At 43.0% G+C, this 17,999-nt stretch overlaps 1 protein-coding gene across 1 annotated transcript in view; it reads right to left on the bottom strand.

The window, feature by feature from the left end:
• Positions 1–11,763, bottom strand: part of HTR7 (5-hydroxytryptamine receptor 7) — a 150,184-nt gene extending 138,421 nt beyond the window's left edge. Inside the window, exon 1 of the mRNA XM_066598790.1 lies at positions 11,237–11,763. Within this exon, the coding sequence (XP_066454887.1) occupies positions 11,237–11,763 (527 nt within the window). The remainder of the gene's footprint in view (positions 1–11,236) is intronic.
• Positions 11,764–17,999: the final 6,236 nt, after the last annotated feature.

Here is a 17,999-nt window from a genome sequence, read left to right as displayed (position 1 = left end):
GGTATCAAAAGGACAGGATGGGAGGTTTCTCTACACTTGACCATTAGAGCAGGAACCTGGTTGTCAGTAGGCAGCTGCTTTGGCTCTTCCCAGCACAGAACTCCCATGCCAGCCTTAGACTGAGCCAGTTTTTACAGCAACCTAACATAAGACACCTTAGTAACTGCTGTGAAAAAAGTATGGCTTGTCACTAAGTAGTTTGAAGGGTTATTCAAGAACATTTTTTAAAGTCCTTCAGTCTGCTGTATTAAAATAAAAAGATATACTCTTTCCCCGCTCTTCCATCACTCCCATTTCGCTGGCACCCATTCACCAATGGCCATCGCTTCTGATTGCAGAGTGCTGATGTCACTGACACTAGGCCGTGTTACTATTTTAATTAATCACAAAGCTTTTTTGGGGGGGGTTGGGGGGGTGACAAGTTGTTCCTTTGCCCCAGGTAAAGCAAAGCCTAACTACACCTCTGCCTTTAAGTCCTTGTTGTACAAGAAAAAATATGCTCACTACTAGTAGAAAGTCCCAGAATGGTGACTGCAATCTATAGGTCTGTCTGTCTATCTATCTATCTAGAAGAGATAATTTAGGGACAGTGCTCCAATTCACGTAAAGATATATATATATATATAATATGTGTATATGTATGTATATGTATTGTATTGTTGGTATTATCATGTACTGAAGCTTGATTATTACCCAGATCCACCACAAGGGGGAGAGCACACACCAGATCAGAGGAATACCAGAAGGCATAAAAATAGGCAATCCGGGAAGAGACAATTAAGCGGTAGGAAAAGTGATCGGGTGCTCACAGTGCAAGTTGGTGTTTAATGGAAGAGCACTCACTCATATAGGAGGTCCCGCTCCTGGAGACCTCCCAAAGAAACAATTCTCCAGAAGAGTGTTTGTTTTAGTGATTTTTTTAGTTTTTTGCTATATATATAAAGCTGAAAGCCCTCACTGACTCACTGACTCACTCACTCACTGACTGACTCGCCAAAAGTTCTCCAACTTCCCGATGTCATAGAAACATGAATTTTGGCACAAGTATAGATTATCTCAAAAATAGGAAAATTAATTGGGTCCCAACTCGATTATTCAATTCTAGCGTAAAAGAATCAGCGTCGAAATTTTACGTACGTAATCTAAATCTCTCCCTTCCCAATGTCATAGAAACTTAAAATTTGGCACGGGCATTGAATATGTCATAAATAGGAAAAGTTAATGGGTCCAAACTCGATTATTCAATTCTATGCGCATAAGAATTAGCGTCCAAATTTTACGTTCGGCATGTATTTTTCTCACTTTCCGGTGTCATAGAAACGTGAAATTTGGCACGAGCATTGATTATTTTATAAATAGGAAAAGCTAATGGGTCCCAACTCGATTATTCAATTCTAAGTGCAAAAGAATTAGCATCCAAATTTTACGTATGAAATCTAATTCTCTCACTTCCTGATGTCATTTTATATAAAGGAAACGTCGCATGGTTGCCTCCCCGTGATGTTTCCTGGGTAACGCAGAGAACTATGCAAAATGGTGAACATATGTTTTTCCGGTATCTCTAAAGTAACCACGGCTTCAGAAGATTTTCCGTGTGAACACCAGATAAACACCAGTACCAAATTAACTCGCACGAAGCCGGGTATATCAGCTAGTATATATATATATATATATATATATACATTTTTGCTTCTTTTTTTTTCCTTTTATCATGATCTTTGACACCTGTCATTGTCCATTTCTGCTTGAATTCTAACAGTTTTTGCTTGATAAAGGAATGGCGAAGCTCCGAAATGAATTGCAAACCATACGGTTTGGATTCTACCTTCTTCTCTTGCTGCTTCTGTACCTGTTGTTTGGAATATTCACATTTTTGTATTGAATCACTAAAACAAACATTCTTCTGGAGAATTGTTTCTTTGGGAGGTCTACAGGAGTGCGACCTCCGATATGAGTAAGTGCTCTTCCACTAAACACTAACTTGCAATTTTGCCCTGTGAACACCCTATCAGTTTTCCTAACGTTTCATTGTCTGTCTATCCATCTCTCTGTCTCGATCTCTCCCTATCTATCTAGATCTCCAGGCTCATGGTAATTATTCAGTGGAATTTAGAATAATAGTTATAATACAATGGCATCAGCTATTTTGAATGAACAAAACACAATGGACCAACCAGCATTGAAATTTCTTTGTTATCTTTTTCTCTCTGCTTGCCCAGCTCAGTGCTCATCTCAGCTATTATAAATTTGAGGACGTACCTTAATTTCACGGGACTTAAGTTCGGAATATCTTTTTTTTTTTTTTTTAAAGAAACGTTTATTGGGTATTCTTATACAATACAATACAATGCAGACATGCATAGGAAAAGATATTGGCAGTGTTTTGTAAATTTCAAAAAATCATAACTCTTGTACTCCTCCCATCCTTTGTAATTACATATACCCTTTTATTTATTTCCCCTAAAAAACAAAACTCAAGATTCCCAACCTGGGAAATAGTAGCAACTAAAACATAAAAAAATAAGTTTGAACCCGCGACATGACCATCATCACAGCAAACATTCAATATCCTTGCGCATAGTGAAGAGCAGAAAAAGAAAAAAACAAAACAAATTTCCCTTTGGCCAAGAAACTAGTCAGATACGCCTGATGCAGTATTAGGGCAGTCAACCCACCTGCTCCATATCTTTGAAAATTTGACAGGGCAGCCTTGGGCCATATAGAGGGATGACCCAATTCACTTCATACTGCCAAGCAGCCCTAGTAGGTTTTTTATTATGTTTCCAGTTAAACAATATAACTTTTTAAAAAGAACAGTGCGTGTTACTGTGTCAACCGGAATGTCCTCCACAACGCCAAGGAGACAAATTTTAGGATGCAGGATGCACGGGGCCCCTAGGAGCGTCTCCATATATCTCCCCAATAGGTCTGCAAAACATGGCATTCCCAAACCATATGCATGATGGTGCCCACACTCATCAAGCATCTTGGGTAGTTTGCATTGCGGATTAGGCCCATATTACACAAACGGGTATGAGTATAGTAGATTCTGTGTAGGAACTTGACTTGGATAAACCTGTCTCCTGCACTGATCAAGGGTGGTTCTGAGCTGGCCAAGAGGCCATCATGAACGTCCGAGTCTAGGTTCAGTATGTCCAAGCACCACTTTCCAAGAGCCCTGTCCCTCAGTGAGGCAAGACCCCTTGTCAGTTGTCTATAAAAACAGGAGAGTGGCTTCAGAATGTTGGCCATCTGTCCCAGCTCTTCTAGCCAAGTCAGTGCGAGGGGTATGTTCAGGCCTCCAAATTGAGTTCCGAGCCGGAGTTGGAAATATCTTAAAAGTGAGTTATTAGGGAAGCTCAATCACATCTTTAGCTGTGAGAGGGTACTAAGAACACCATTCTCAACCACATCTGAGAGGGTAGTTATCGCATGACGTCTCCAGATAGGTTAGGAATTTGTTCGGAGCTTTGTGAAACCATCATTATTTCACGCTGCTTGTGTGGATGTAGATAATGTGAGGAATGAACTTTGTTGTAGATGCTATGGTGATGATGAGGGAATGTGAGGCACTGCATGTAGTGGTAGATAATTCATACACATAAGGGTAGCGTTGTTTTGACCTAAGATGTATATATATTTGATCACACTGGCCCACCAGCATGCAACTAGTACTACTGAGCTCAGATTCTGAAACCGTAATGGGCCCCAAAGATCTAGTAGATGGTAACCTTATTTGAAGTTTGGAAAAAATTATATTCTAAGAAAGGAACAGTTATTATACAGCTAATTTACAAAAGCCTGCTAGAATCTATGAGTAATATGACTGTGCATAGCCAAGTGTACGTGCCCATGTTCTGTATAAACTGATGATGAGCCCTCTAAATAATTTCTCTGGTGGGCCTAAAGTATATCAATTTACCACTTCATATACTATAATATTAAGGCATCTGTAAATGCTGAGTGACCAAAATGTCTATTACACTGTCTTTATCTAAGCAGGACACTTCCTTTGTGAGAAAAAATGGCCTATCATTATTAATAATGAATTACGCTCCGATTGCTTTATACATTTTTAATTGACATACTTAAGTTAAACTCAGAATTGTACCTGTAAAGCAGGAGTAAGTGAATTTCTTGCAAATGTGCAGCGCAATAAATGAACATTTTATAAGTCCTGTCCTATTGAGTCGTACATTCACACTGTAAAGTAATAGCAAAGCTGATTTTATGTCTTGCGGTATGAATAATTAAAGGGATTATCTGAGAAAATATCAAACAAGACAAGCAAAAAATAAAAGGTTACTGGATTTGAAAAAGCATACTGATTGGTCCACTAGTTTGTTAATATGTACAGTTGCAGGGTCCACGACTCTCCATCTGTGCATAAACAACCGCGGTTACGGAGTGTGCCATGGACATGGGACCAAGGTGGGCGGTTTTGGTACGCTTCTATTAGTAAACCACTGCAAAAATATACAAGTTTGGGGAAACATTTCTAAAATAGCTGCACATGGGTACAAGGAAAAGAAAAAACAGAAGAGCGCTTTGGTAGGATGCAACCAAAAATAATATAGATAGTGCATATGAAACACTTATGCATATGTGTCCAAAACAATTAAACTGCAGTTCAGTAATCTATCCACTAATCAGTGGAGAGCAGCATGACTGGTATGGCACTGGAAACTATAAATTAAGGGTCCAGGAACAGAATATAAAAGGAATAATCTGAAACCAAAAACAAGGATATTGGAGAGAGAGAGAGTAAAAGGTTACCAGATCTGAGCTACACTTTGTGAATGGAAACAAAAATGGATAAAGCGGACTTACATAGTAGAGGGAGACCTCAGAACATGCTTGAAAAAGGGACGTGCCGAAACGCGTTGTAAACATACCATTTAGGTCTTTTGTTTTTTGTTGGTGGTATTTTCAGTTATTTTTTGTCTATGGTATATTATATATTAACAAATGATTCCACCTCAATACTGATCTACAAGTGGACCGTGATTTGCTGAGACTGTTATTGCTGCTAATGGGGAGCCTCCGATGCCTCTGAGGTCTTCCCCTACTATGTAAGTCCGCTTTATCCATTTATGCTTCCATTCACAAAGTTTAGCGCAGATCTGCTAACTTTCTACTATCTCTCCAATATCATTGTTTTTGGTTTCAGATTATTCCTTTTATAGTAAAACCTCTACTAACGTTGGTAATCAGTCCAAAAGCAATCGGCTTTACCTGAAACTGTTGCCACTTGTGGTAATTATTTCCATAGGAATCAATGTAAATCCAATAAATTTGTTGTAGACATTCCAAAAAACACACCAAACCCCATTTAATGGAGAATAAATATGGTCTTCAATACCAAAAACAATAACAATAAAAAATGAATATAAAAGACTACTGTAAAGAATAAATGAACATTTAACATGTTATTGGACATGTTACTGTGTGTTCTCTGTGGTGTTACATAGGACTGCAGGTCACATCTACTACATCATCTGTTCTTAGCGTTATCACTGTGTTCTCTGTGCTGTTACATAGAACTGCAGGAGACATCATTATCTGTCCTTAGTGTTATCACTGTGTTCTCTGTGTTGTTGCATAGGACTGCAGGTGACATCTGCTGTACTACAGTACATCATCCGTCCTCAGCTTTATCACTGTCAATGCACAAAAATCGCAAAGCACAAACTTGCAATGCGTTTTTAATATTAGAAAGTCCCATTGACATTTGCGTTAAAAAACGCAAGCGGGTAGGAGCCCTAAGGCCTCGTTCACACGGATCTCATTTTAGCACTCTGATAAAATCACAGCTATCAGAGTGCTGAATCGCTTGAATGAAGAATACCTGTGACCAAGTTGCAGCTATTCTCCGCAAATTTACATGGCTGGCTGCAGCGTCTTACAATATAGTGGCGCTGCAGCCCTGAAATCCATTGGCCGCCAGAATAATGAAAGGCATCACCACGGGGATGAAGGGAGTCCCTGCGGAGATGAAAGTTGGGGACTCCCTTCATCTTCCTTTGCTGGCCGGCTCGCATAGTCTCTTATTGGAGTCTATGGAGCTGCTGGCGTTGTGCCGTCAAAAGATAGGACAAGAAATCTGGGCGTCAAAAAATCTTTTTGGGCAATTTTTTAGGCATGTCAAAATATTGTTCCTCTGAAAGAACCCATAAGAAACCACAGGTTCTTTTAGATATGATTTTTGTTGATGCACCTACTCTGCGTCAAAATGACGCTTGTGTGAAAAAGGCCTAAAACTGCAACAAAAGTATGAATGTACTTTAGCTATTGGGTCCTCTGGTCATGGACAAACAATGAAGGCCGCACCACTACTCTGACTACCAGATGCCCACTGTGCATTACTATGCATCTTTAGCAGAATACACTGCAGTCAGAGCAGCAAGTAGTGTCTTAGACTAATGATGTATACTAACATACAGTGTGCATCAGGTAATCAGAAAAGTGGCATGGCTATCTTTGCTTATGCAGGCCCAGAGGGTCGCTTTAAAAGCTACTTCACACGGACGTATGTGTTCTTGCGCTCACCTGAGCGCAACTCTTTTGCGCCGTGAACAAGGCTTTTTTGCTCACGTACTTGTGTATTTTACTGCACTTTTTCTGTGTGCAAGGCATGGCTTTTTGCACTTGGGACACACTCCGATTTAAATAGCTATTTAGCTTAATGAGGTTGAGATGTTTCCTTTTTCCAGTCGAATTGTACAGTGTTTCATGAATCTCTTTATGCATTTGCCCCCGCCAAAGACCTCTATGGGGATCTTTGGTGTGCAAATGTGCATAAAAATAAAGCAAGTTCTATCTTCTTTGGCGGGCAAAATCTGCGCGTGAAACACAGAGGTATGTGCAGACACATTGACATCAATGGGTTCTATTCTATGCAAACGGCGTACACAAATATGGCCAAGTGAATCTGCCCTAAGGGCTACTTCTGATGGGTGTATTTATGCAGTTATTTGCGCGCGTGCATTTAGAGTGTACAATAGAAGAGAGAGAGTATTCAAAAAGATCTAGAAAAGCTTGCACAGTGGGCGGCGACTAACAGAATGGTATTTAACAAGGAGAAATGCAAAGTCCTACATCTGGGCAAGAAAAATGAAAAAAAGCACATACAGAATGGGAGGAATTGAGCTATACAGCAACACATGTGAAAAAGACTTGGGTATACTAATAGATCAAAGACAGAACGTGAGTCAACAGTGTGATGCAGCAGCCAAAAAGGCAAACACAATTCTGGGATGTATTAAGAGAAGCATAGAGTCTAGATCATGTGAGGTAATTATCCCCCTCTACTCTTCCTTAGTCAGACCTCATCTGGAATACTGTGTCCAGTTCTGGGCACCCCACTTTAAAAAAGACATAGACAAACTGGAGCAAGTTCAGAGAAAAGTTACCAAGATGGTGAGTGGTCTGTAAATGGTTAAAGGATCTGGGAATGTTTAGCTTGCAAAAAAGAAGGCTGAGAGGAGACTTAATAGCTGTCTACAAATATCTAAAGGGCTGTCACAGTGCAGAGGGATCAGCCCTATTCTCATTTGTACAAGGAAAGACTAGAAGCAATGGGATGAAACAGAAAGGGAGGAGACACAGATCAGATATTAGAAAAAAACTTTCTGACGGTGAGGGTGATCAATAAGTGGAATAGGTTACCTGAGGAGGTGGTGAGTTCTCCTTCAATAGAAGTGTTCAAACAAAGGCTGGACAAATATCTGTCTGGGATGGCTTAGTGAATCCTGCACTGAGCAGGGGGTTGGACCCAATGACCCTGGAGGTCGCTTGCAACTTTACCATTCTATTATTCTATGAATACACAGGGAATAGAACTCATTGATGTCAATGAGATCACTCTAATCAATGATTTTTTGTGTGCAGTTCATGCAGACACAGTCTATGGAAGGTGCCCGAATGTGCATGCAAGTGTGCAATACACTGCGCAATTCTGTGAAAAAAAGAGAACACATCTGGATCTTATTAGGCTAAATAGCCTTTTTTGGTGCATGCATATGAACAGGGCCTGTGTGCGCCAAAACGTACAGTACTATGTGCAGACGTGCGCAAATAAACATAGTGCACTGCGCATATATGTACACTGAGACGAGCATTTTTGAGCATACGCTCATCTGAAGAAGCCCTAAGTGTGCACTATGGAATGCAATAATTGCGCTGTGTGCGGTGGTATTACGTGGGTTGTATACAGCAGTAATGTGATTATGTGCAGAGATACAGGATGAGTTCTGTACAGTGGTATGAATGGTGGAGAACTCGGTTTACAAATTTGCTCTGGGGCCCAGAGGATGTAAGCTACAGTCCTAGTCTCCCCACATTTATTCAGTCCATGCATTGTCTTGGAAAGCTGGAGAAGATAGGTTGTCAATACTTTAAAAGCCTTTAGAGCACTATGATATTACAGGATATAGACATTAAATAACCAGTGGGTTGTTGATCTGGGTCTTGGAGTCAGGTGGGAACTTTCAAACTTTGATCCAGGGATTATTCTGACTGCCATTATGGAGTCAGGAAGGATTTTTTCCCCCAAATGAGCTAATTGGCTTCTGCCTCATTGGGTTTTTTTTTGCCTTCCTCAGGATCAACAAGGGAGGCTGGAAACAGGCTGAACTGGATGGACCTTGTCTTCTTTCGGCCTAACATACTATGTTACTATGTTAAAACTCTAATTAGGATAATCTAACTATAGCCATATCTCCCAGGTCTTAGGGATTCAGAGGGACTGTCCAAGATTCAATGTCCAGTTGCCACTATCCCATGTCCATGTATTTCCATATCTTGAGACTCTAAAGACTCTAAGATCCTGAGACCAACTAGGGTTTGGGGAAACTACAATGATTATGTCTTCTTTGTTTCATGGGGAGTGTGCATGTCGCAAACACTAATGAGTAGTTATCACTGTAAATGGGGTGCATATGGAAGACACCTATAGGGTCATGTTGTTGGCTCTCTTTGTGGGTGAAACCACGGTTGGAACTTATATGAGAGCATGTGGGAGACTCTTTGTATGGTGGGATATGTAGCTGGCACTACATTTGAGTCAATACATATGGTGGTATGTGGTTACTATTGTATGAGCTGCTGTGACTGTCACTTTATTTGCTGCCATTATTAAAGGGATTCTGTGACCAGGTTTCTTCTGTATGAACCACAGGCAGCATGGACCCAGGTCAGGTATGCCTATTGCCCCCATGCATGTATTATTAAGTAATGCTGTGGGGTTTCCAAAAAGCCATACTTCAAAGTATGTTTTTTTTCTCAATAAATCTCTTTAAAGGGGCATCCCGGAAACTGAGCAAAATTCCGTTAAACATTTCCAATTATAGCCATTATTTCGAATATACATCTAAATCATCAAATTGAACTCTGGTACCTTTTTTGTCAACCTGTGCTACTGCTGCTACAGCTTCAGATTTCCACATTGTTATTTAAAATGATCGCCGGGAATGCAAAAACTACATCTCCCACAATGCCCCACCAGTCACATGTGTAAAAAATGTGTCGTCATTACAGAATTCAAAGATACCGAGCATGCCTGCTTTGTAAAGCAAGTTGCAACATTATATTGAAAAATTGCATTGTCTTATAAAGCATATAACTTCAGTTTGAATTACCAGAATACTTCTTAAAGGGGGCTCCAAAGGCACCCAGGAATGGCATACACATAGCTTTACTGCAATTCTCTGTCCATGCCAGGAGCTATTCTTCTTTTTCCATCTGTCTCAAAAATCCTCCATAGCACCTATGTGGTCCTGTAGCAACTTATACATGGACATACCAAAGTTACTTCCATATTTTAATTAATATTTGTATATTTTCATCCATTGCTTCCAGACATAACCAAGTTTTCTAATCTCCTCTGCCCTTACATTAGTAGACACATTGCAACAAGCCCAGCAGCTCACTACGTAGGACTAAAGGTTCCTTAACACAACAGCAGTCCCATGGACTGCCACTTGACTATCGCTTCTGTACTCACACAGGACTGATAGTCGTTGAATTGAATGGAGGTGGCTGAGGATTGTTCCGACCACCCACCTCCATTCACAGTAAGCAGGAGTTGCTCCAACATTGAGTGTCTCCTGTTTACATGGGCCAATAGTAGCTTGGTTTTTACTTTTGCTAAAAACCAAATGACTTTAGCAGGTGACCGATTCTCGCTCAGTGCCCTGCCGGTGGCCACATGCACAGGGGATGGTTATGGCCCTGTGCTGTGTACAACGAGAATTGGGGTGATAATTACCCTGTGAAAAGTACCCTTAAGCTCAAAAGACAGAGGTCTTCAAGGGATTAGTATATATTGGTTGACTAATAAGTTTCATAACTTTTCATCACACAACATGGAAGTCTCTCCATTATTTTCCAACATATCAATGTGATAACATCAATAAAGAACTGAATACAGACTCTGACATTCTACCGAGTGCCATGTCCCTTTGGCTTAACATCTTGTGTATTCTTGAACCATGTTGCTAGTACTTGCAAAAAGCGAATGAGGCTTTATTGCCCTTGTGATTTACAGCCCCATTAATTTCAAGAGCAGTGTCATCATCCCAGCTCTGTGATTCTAAAGGGTCAGGGCACTTTGCTGTTCACTGAAGCCCATTCATTCTAGCCCCTAGCACCCCTATTGGCAGGGTCTCATTTTATCAATAGACAGATAAGGGTAAAAGTATACTTCATGCTTTACATACATAACAATACAGAACTCTTCCATTCTTTGCTTTCATATATTGTCTCGTCTAAAATACTCTAATATTTGATTGCTAAAATTAGTCTAATATTTAATTCTAATACAAATCATAGTCTAATTCAGAAATCCAGAATGAATTTCCTCTGATTATGAATAATTCATTCTCCTAATGCTCTTATCCTAACTAGAACACCTGCGGAGATGAGTAATATTCTACTGATTTTTATTCGACGTTGAATTGCAAAGACGATGGGGCTGAAAAAAATGATTAAAGCTGTTAATTATTCTTAAGAAGACTAGTCAGCGACTCCCGAAGGAACATTCAGTGTACAATCTTCAATTCTGAATGTGCAATGTCTTTAATTTACCAATATAGAAAGTTCCCACCTTGATGTTTATGCAAAGTATAGGAGGATAGACTAATAGTTAAAAGGTTTAACAGCATGAGCTTTACTGTGCAAAGCATAAAACTTGAAGAAAATACCCAAATAGTACATTTGATGGTGTGAAAGATCTTACCTGTCAATGCTAATGACACATAATGTCATTATAGAAGCTGTACAACACATCACATCCATTGCTATGAAGACATTACAAAAAACGTGCCCAAAAATCCATTCTCCACCAATGAGGTCGGTGACACTGACAAAAGGCATAACGGCAATGGCCACAGATAAGTCTGCCAAAGCCAAAGATACAATCAAATAGTTTGAGGGCTGACGAAGTTTCTTTACAAAACAAACAGAAATGACTACTAGGCAATTTCCTGCAATGGTCAGTAAGGTGATGAGGGACAGGATGGCTCCTATGATCAGTTTTTCAATGTGCCCATAATTAAGGATCTGCTTTCCACATTGGGTGTCATTTTCATTGACAAAGCTAGAGGTGGGCAATAGACTGCTGGTGGTGGCATCTTGAATGATTTTCAGTAGAGGGGGGTTGAAAGAACCAGAAATCATTATAGAGGTGCTGAGATCCTCCAAATCTTCTATAACGTAGGACCTGATGTCACTGTATATGTGGCTGCTGTTGATAATGATGACCATCGTGATTTGTGTAGCCCATGTGTAGAGCCCCAAATACTTTGGGTCCAGCAGTTACCTTGCAGTGATCAAATCACAAGGCATTTCTAAGCCCCATCTGCTACTTGAGCAGATATTCATTCTTGACATAGAACTAACCTTGTCTCATAGTCATTCTTGCTGGTGCCAACTTCCTTCAAATCCCCAGGCATCGGTCCTCTACCATCATTCTTCAACTTTTAGAATCAGCAGAAATTCTGTTGGCTTTTTAAATGGTGATTTTTTTTCTTTAATAATCCAAAAATTCAAGGAAAAAAAAAAGAAAAGCAACAAAATGTACTTGTCTTGGTCAAGTTCCAAAGGATAGAAGTAGTTGCTCTGAGAGCTCTCTTTATCAGTGCTCCGTCTTGTGATGCTAAGTCTTAAGGCTAGGGAAAAAAAAAAAACATTCACTTCTGACTGCTCTGTGATTTTAGTGGTTTTCAGAGTCTTTCATGTCTTAGCAGCAATTCAAAGGCAGTGTGTGTAGTTTCTGTACAGAAGCTAAAAGCATCCAATCTATCCTCTCCATAATACAGCCATATAGCACAGACACTAGAATGTTTCATCATAATGGTGACATCTAGTGGACATCCTTTGCATTGTTTATTCCTTGAACTTCATAAACAGACCATAAAAAATTGAATATTTGGATAGAGATGAGCGATTCTTTAAAAATTTGCTGCCGTTACCATAACTATCTTAATTTACAGAACCACATCTAAGTCAGTGGATGCTGAAATTGGAATATGGATTAGGAATTCAGCCTCCTTTTATGTGGGAATTAAAGGTCTGTAATAGAAGATTCATTCATTTACAGTGAACGGCCAGCTTATTGCAGCTGCTGGTCTAGCAGTGCATTGGATCTCCTTTGGTCTTCAGAACCAGCAGTTCATTGTGTCATAGATTTTGCCCTAGGAGTTAAAATCGCTCTGCAGGAAAATTGGCTCATGCGGACAGGAAGCTTCTTGCAGAATAGATGGAGGTACTGACATGTTCTGGGCAGCTGACCGCAAGGGTTCATCAATTCATGCTGCTTGTGTCAGATTCTGACCCTCTCATCAGCACAGTGCAAGAGAAATCTGGATTTATCTGACCAGGGGATGTTTTTCCACTGCTTAGTGATCCAGTTTTTGCACTCTTGTACCCACTGCAGTCTTACCAGTTTTGGGGGGTTTTACGCAGCAATAGCATGCAAACTGGCCATTTGCTGTAATAACTCATCCATGCTAAGGAACAGCGAATTATGTGTGAACATGTTACATAAAGCATCAGCATTGAATTTGTCTGTACTTTGCTCAATTGCGCACCACAGTTAGAATGATTCTTGGCATCCTCCTTTTATCTCAAAGTTGTTTACATTCACATAATCCCCCTTTCCTGGATGTTTTTCCTTGATTACACTGTTCTTGGTGTACTCCCAACACCGATGCACGAAAAAACACCGCAAAGTTGGTAGCTTTTTAAAAACTGGCCCATCCAGTCTAGCACCAATAACCAGGTCTCAGTTGAAGCCGCTCAGTTCACTCAACTACCCCAATGTAACTCCGGGTTCACGTGTCTAATTTCCATGCAGGGAGGCTGCAATCATGAAAGAGCAGCTGTCCCTAATAAAGTGGCCACTCGGTGTGTGTGTAACACATTAAAGCAATAAAATTATGCTTCAGAGCAGAAATCCTGCAATGTGCCAAAGCTTCATGCGGGACACCGATGAGTCAGCTACCTGCATGGTGAGAGGATGCATCTATATGCACTCCTCACTCAGTAAGTTACGGCCATTCTCTGTGATTGTTTTTATGTTTCTATATTTCCCCTTCTGTGATGCATTTATATTAGTGTAGGGACCCACTACAACGCAAGGAACCGTGAAGTGGTTAGTGGGCTCATGTATCTTGGCCAACATCCAACCAATGCCTTGCATTTATTATCTATCATTCACATGCAGTGTGGCATTAAGACTCCAGGGGGAGCCAATGTGGTTCACTGATGGAAGTGCAGGGCAGCCCGCCGAATTATCATGGCGTCATTAATAGGTTGCTGGTCTGCATGGTGAACTACATATATCAGAATGGTCTGGCACCCTGTATCCACTATGTGTGGGAGTGTACGCCAAGCATCCACCCCCCTCATTATCAGGAGGCAGTGTGAGTGGCTGTCTCATCGGTGTCCTGCACAGGTGTTATTGGCTCCTCCATTTGGTAGTCAACTACCTGCATGGTGAGAGGATGCATCTATATGCACTCCTCACTCAGTAAGTAATGGCTGTTTTCTGTGATTGTTTCAATCTGTCCGATAGGCTCACCGCTGAGACCTCTGAACGCTCCTCCCTCGTCCCCTGCAGTGGAATAATGCTAGCGATATTCCGTTATGGTCATGGACTGGGCGCCTTACTATTCACTACTGTAGAAGAATCATGGTAATCTAAAAGTTTAGAGGTGAGACAACTCTGAGGGAACAGGCCAATCAGCATCAATGTGCCACATGGAATGCTGGCGCCTATTTGTGGTGGTGGTTTCTCCATTTTCACCCCTCTCTGTAGGAGGCAGGTTGATATTTACCCATCTCAGAATTCATCCCTAGGTTGGCTGTGGCTTAACAACCTACAAGCAGGTTCTAGAAGATCTTCCTGGAATCTTCATGTGCCCTGGTGACTCCTTAAGGATTGGACTTAAAGCTTCTGGCAGGAAGAGAGCACAGTGTTTGTTTACAAGGAGTAGTCACCCATTTTGATTGGTTTGTAAAGTAATAGTATTAGTAACCCCTTAAATAAATACCACAGCCTTTCATAATCCAATTTCTGAGTGTGGTGTTTTTATTTAAGGTTCAAAGCTATTTATGCAATTAATTTATGGTTAGAGATGAGCGAGCACCAAAATGCTCGGGTGCTCGTTACTCGGGACGAAATTATCGCGATGCTCGAGGGTTCGTTTCGAGTAACGAACCCCATTGAAGTCAATGGGTGACCCGAGCATTTTTGTATATCGCTGATGCTCGCTAAGGTTTTCATTTGTGAAAATCGGGGCAATTCAAGAAAGTGATGGGAACGACACAGCAACGGATAGGGCAGGCGAGGGGCTACATGTTGGGCTGCATCTCAAGTTCCCAGGTCCCACTATTAAGCCACAATACCGGCAAGAGTGGGCCCACCCCTCCCAAACACTTTTACTTCTGAAAAGCCCTCATTAGCAATACATACCTTAGCTAAGCACCACACTACCTCCAACAGAGCACAATCACTGCCTGCATGACACTCCGCTGCCACTTCTCCTGCGTTACATGCTGCCCAACCCCCTCCCCCCCACACGACCCAGTGTCCACAGCGCACACCAAACTGTCCCTGCGCAGCCTTCAGCTGCCCTCATGCCACGCCACCCTCATGTCTATTTATAAGTGCGTCTGCCATGAGGAGGAACCGCAGGCACACACTGCAGGGGGTTGGCACGGCTAGGCAGCGACCCTCTTTAAAAGGGGCGGGGCGATAGTCCACAATGCTGTACAGAAGCAATGAGAAATCCAATCCTGTGCCACCTCCATCAGGAGCTGCACATGTGGGCATAGCAATGGGGAACCTATGTGCCACACACTATTCATTCTGTCAAGGTGTCTGCATGCCCCAGTCAGACCGCGTTTTTTTTATATATAGTCACAGGCAGGTACAACTCCGCAATGGGAATTCCGTGTGCACCCACAGCATGGGTGGCTCCCTGGAACCCACCGGCGGTACATAAATATATCCCATTGCATTGCTCATCACAGCTGAGGTAATGTCGTGCTTAATGCAGGTGGGCTTCGGCCCACACTGCATGCCCCAGTCAGACTGGGGTTCTTTACAAGTGGACACATGCAGTTACAACTCTATGTGGACCGACAGCATCGGTGGGTGCCAGGAAGCCACCGGCGGTACATAAATATATCCCATTGCATTGCCCATCACAGCTGAGGTAATCTCGTGCTTAATGCAGGTGGGCTTCGGCCCACACTGCATGCCCCAGTCAGACTGGGGTTCTTTAGAAGTGGACACATGCAGTTACAACTCCGTGTGGACCCACGGCATGGGTGGCTCCCTGGAACTCACCGGCGGTACATAAATATATCCCATTGCAGTGCCCAACACAGCTGATGTAACGTCAGCTGTAATGCAGGTGGGCTAAAAATCAATTGGATTACACTGTAAGCGAGGGCCCCCAAAAATTGGTGTACCAACAGTACTAATGTACCTCAGAAAAATTGCCCATGCCCAACCAAGAGGGCAGGTGAAACCCATTATCCGCTTTGGTTTATGTGGCTTAATTGGTAACTAGGCCTGGAGGCAGCCCAGTTAAAATAAAAATTGGTTCAGGTGAAAGTTTCAACGCTTTAATGAGCATTGAAACGTATAAAAATTGTTTAGAAAAATTATATGACTGAGCCTTGTGGCCCTAAGAAAAATTGCCCGTTCGGCGTGATTATGTGAGGTTTCAGGAGGAGGAGCAGGAGGATGAATATTATACACAGATTGATGAAGCAAAAAGGTCCCCGTTTTTGATGGTGATAGAGAACGATGCTCCCATCCGCGGGTGCAGCCAACGTATTGCTTAGGTATTTCTGCTGTCCGCTGGTGAAGAAGAGAAGTCTGGGGAAATCCAGGCTTTGTTCATCTTGATGAGTGTAAGCCTGTCGGCACTGTCGGTTGGCACGCGGGTACGCTTATCCGTGATGATTCCCCCAGCCGCACTAAACACCCTCTCTGACAAGACGCTAGCCGCAGGACAAGCAAGCACCTCCAGGGCATACAGCGCGAGTTCAGGCCACGTGTCCAGCTTCGACACCCAGTAGTTGTAGGGAGCAGAGGCGTCACGGAGGACGGTCGTGCGATGGGCAACGTACTCCCTCACCATCCTTTAACAGTGCTCCCGCCAACTCAGCCTTGACTGGGGACTGGTGACACAGTCTTGCTGGGGAGCCAGAAAGCTGGCAAAGGCCTTGGATAATGGTCCCCTGCCTGCGCTGTACATGCTGCCTGATCTCTGCGCCTCCCCTGCTACCTGGCCCTCGGAACTGCGCCTTCTGCCACTAGCGCTGTCGGATGGGAAGTTTACCATCAGTTTGTCCACCAGCGCTCTGTGGTATAGCATCAATCTGGAACCCCTTTCCTCTTCGGGAATGAGAGTTGAAAGGTTATCCTTATACCGTGGGTCGAGCAGTGTGTACACCCAGTAATCCGTAGTGGCCAGAATGTGTGTAACGCGAGGGTCATGAGAAAGGCATCCTAACATGAAGTCAGCCATGTGTGCCAGGGTACCTGTACGCAACACATGGCTGTCCTCACTAGGAAGATCACTTTCAGGATCCTCCTCCTCCTCCTCCTCCTCCTCTGGCCATACACGCTGAAAGGATGACAGGCAAGCAGCATGTGAACCCTCAGCAGTGGGCCAAGCTGTCTCTTCCCCCTCCTCCTCATGCTCCTCCCCCTCCTCCTCCTCCTCCTCCTCAACGCGCTGAGGTATAGACATGAGGGTGCTCTGACTATCCAGCGACATACTGTCTTCCCCCGCCTCCGTTTCCGAGTGCAAAGCATCTGCCTTTATGCTTTGCAGGGAACTTCTCAAGAGGCATAGCAGAGGAATGGTGACGCTAATGATTGCAGCATCCCCGCTCAGCATCTGGGTAGACTCCTCAAAGTTTCCAAGGACCTGGCAGATGTCTGCCAACCAGGCCCACTCTTCTGTAAAGAATTGAGGAGGCTGACTCCCACTACGCCGCCCATGTTGGAGTTGGTATTCCACAATAGCTCTACGCTGCTCATAGAGCCTGGCCAACATGTGGAGCGTAGAGTTCCACCGTGTGGGCACGTCGCACAGCAATCGCTGCACTGGCAGATTAAACCGATGTTGCAGGGTCCGCAGGGTGGCAGCGTCCGTCTTGGAGTTGCGGAAATGTGCGCTGACCCGGCGCACCTTTCCAAGCAGGGATGACAAGTGTGGGTAGCCTTTCAGAAAGCGCTGAACTACCAAATTAAAGACATGGGCCAGGCATGGCACGTGCGTGAGGCTGCCGAGCTGCAGAGCCGCCACCAGATTACGGCCGTTGTCACACATGACCATGCCCGGTTGGAGGCTCAGCGGCGCAAGCCAGCGGTCGGTCTGCTCTGTCAGCCCTGCAGCAGTTCGTGGGCCGTGTGCCTCTTCTCTCCTAAGCTGAGTAGTTTCAGCACGGCCTGCTGACGCTTGCCCACCGCTGTG

Source organism: Eleutherodactylus coqui, chromosome 4, assembly GCF_035609145.1.
Source record: "Eleutherodactylus coqui strain aEleCoq1 chromosome 4, aEleCoq1.hap1, whole genome shotgun sequence".
Classification (NCBI taxonomy): Eukaryota; Metazoa; Chordata; class Amphibia; order Anura; family Eleutherodactylidae; genus Eleutherodactylus; species Eleutherodactylus coqui.
This window is presented reverse-complemented; position numbering and strand designations above follow the sequence as displayed.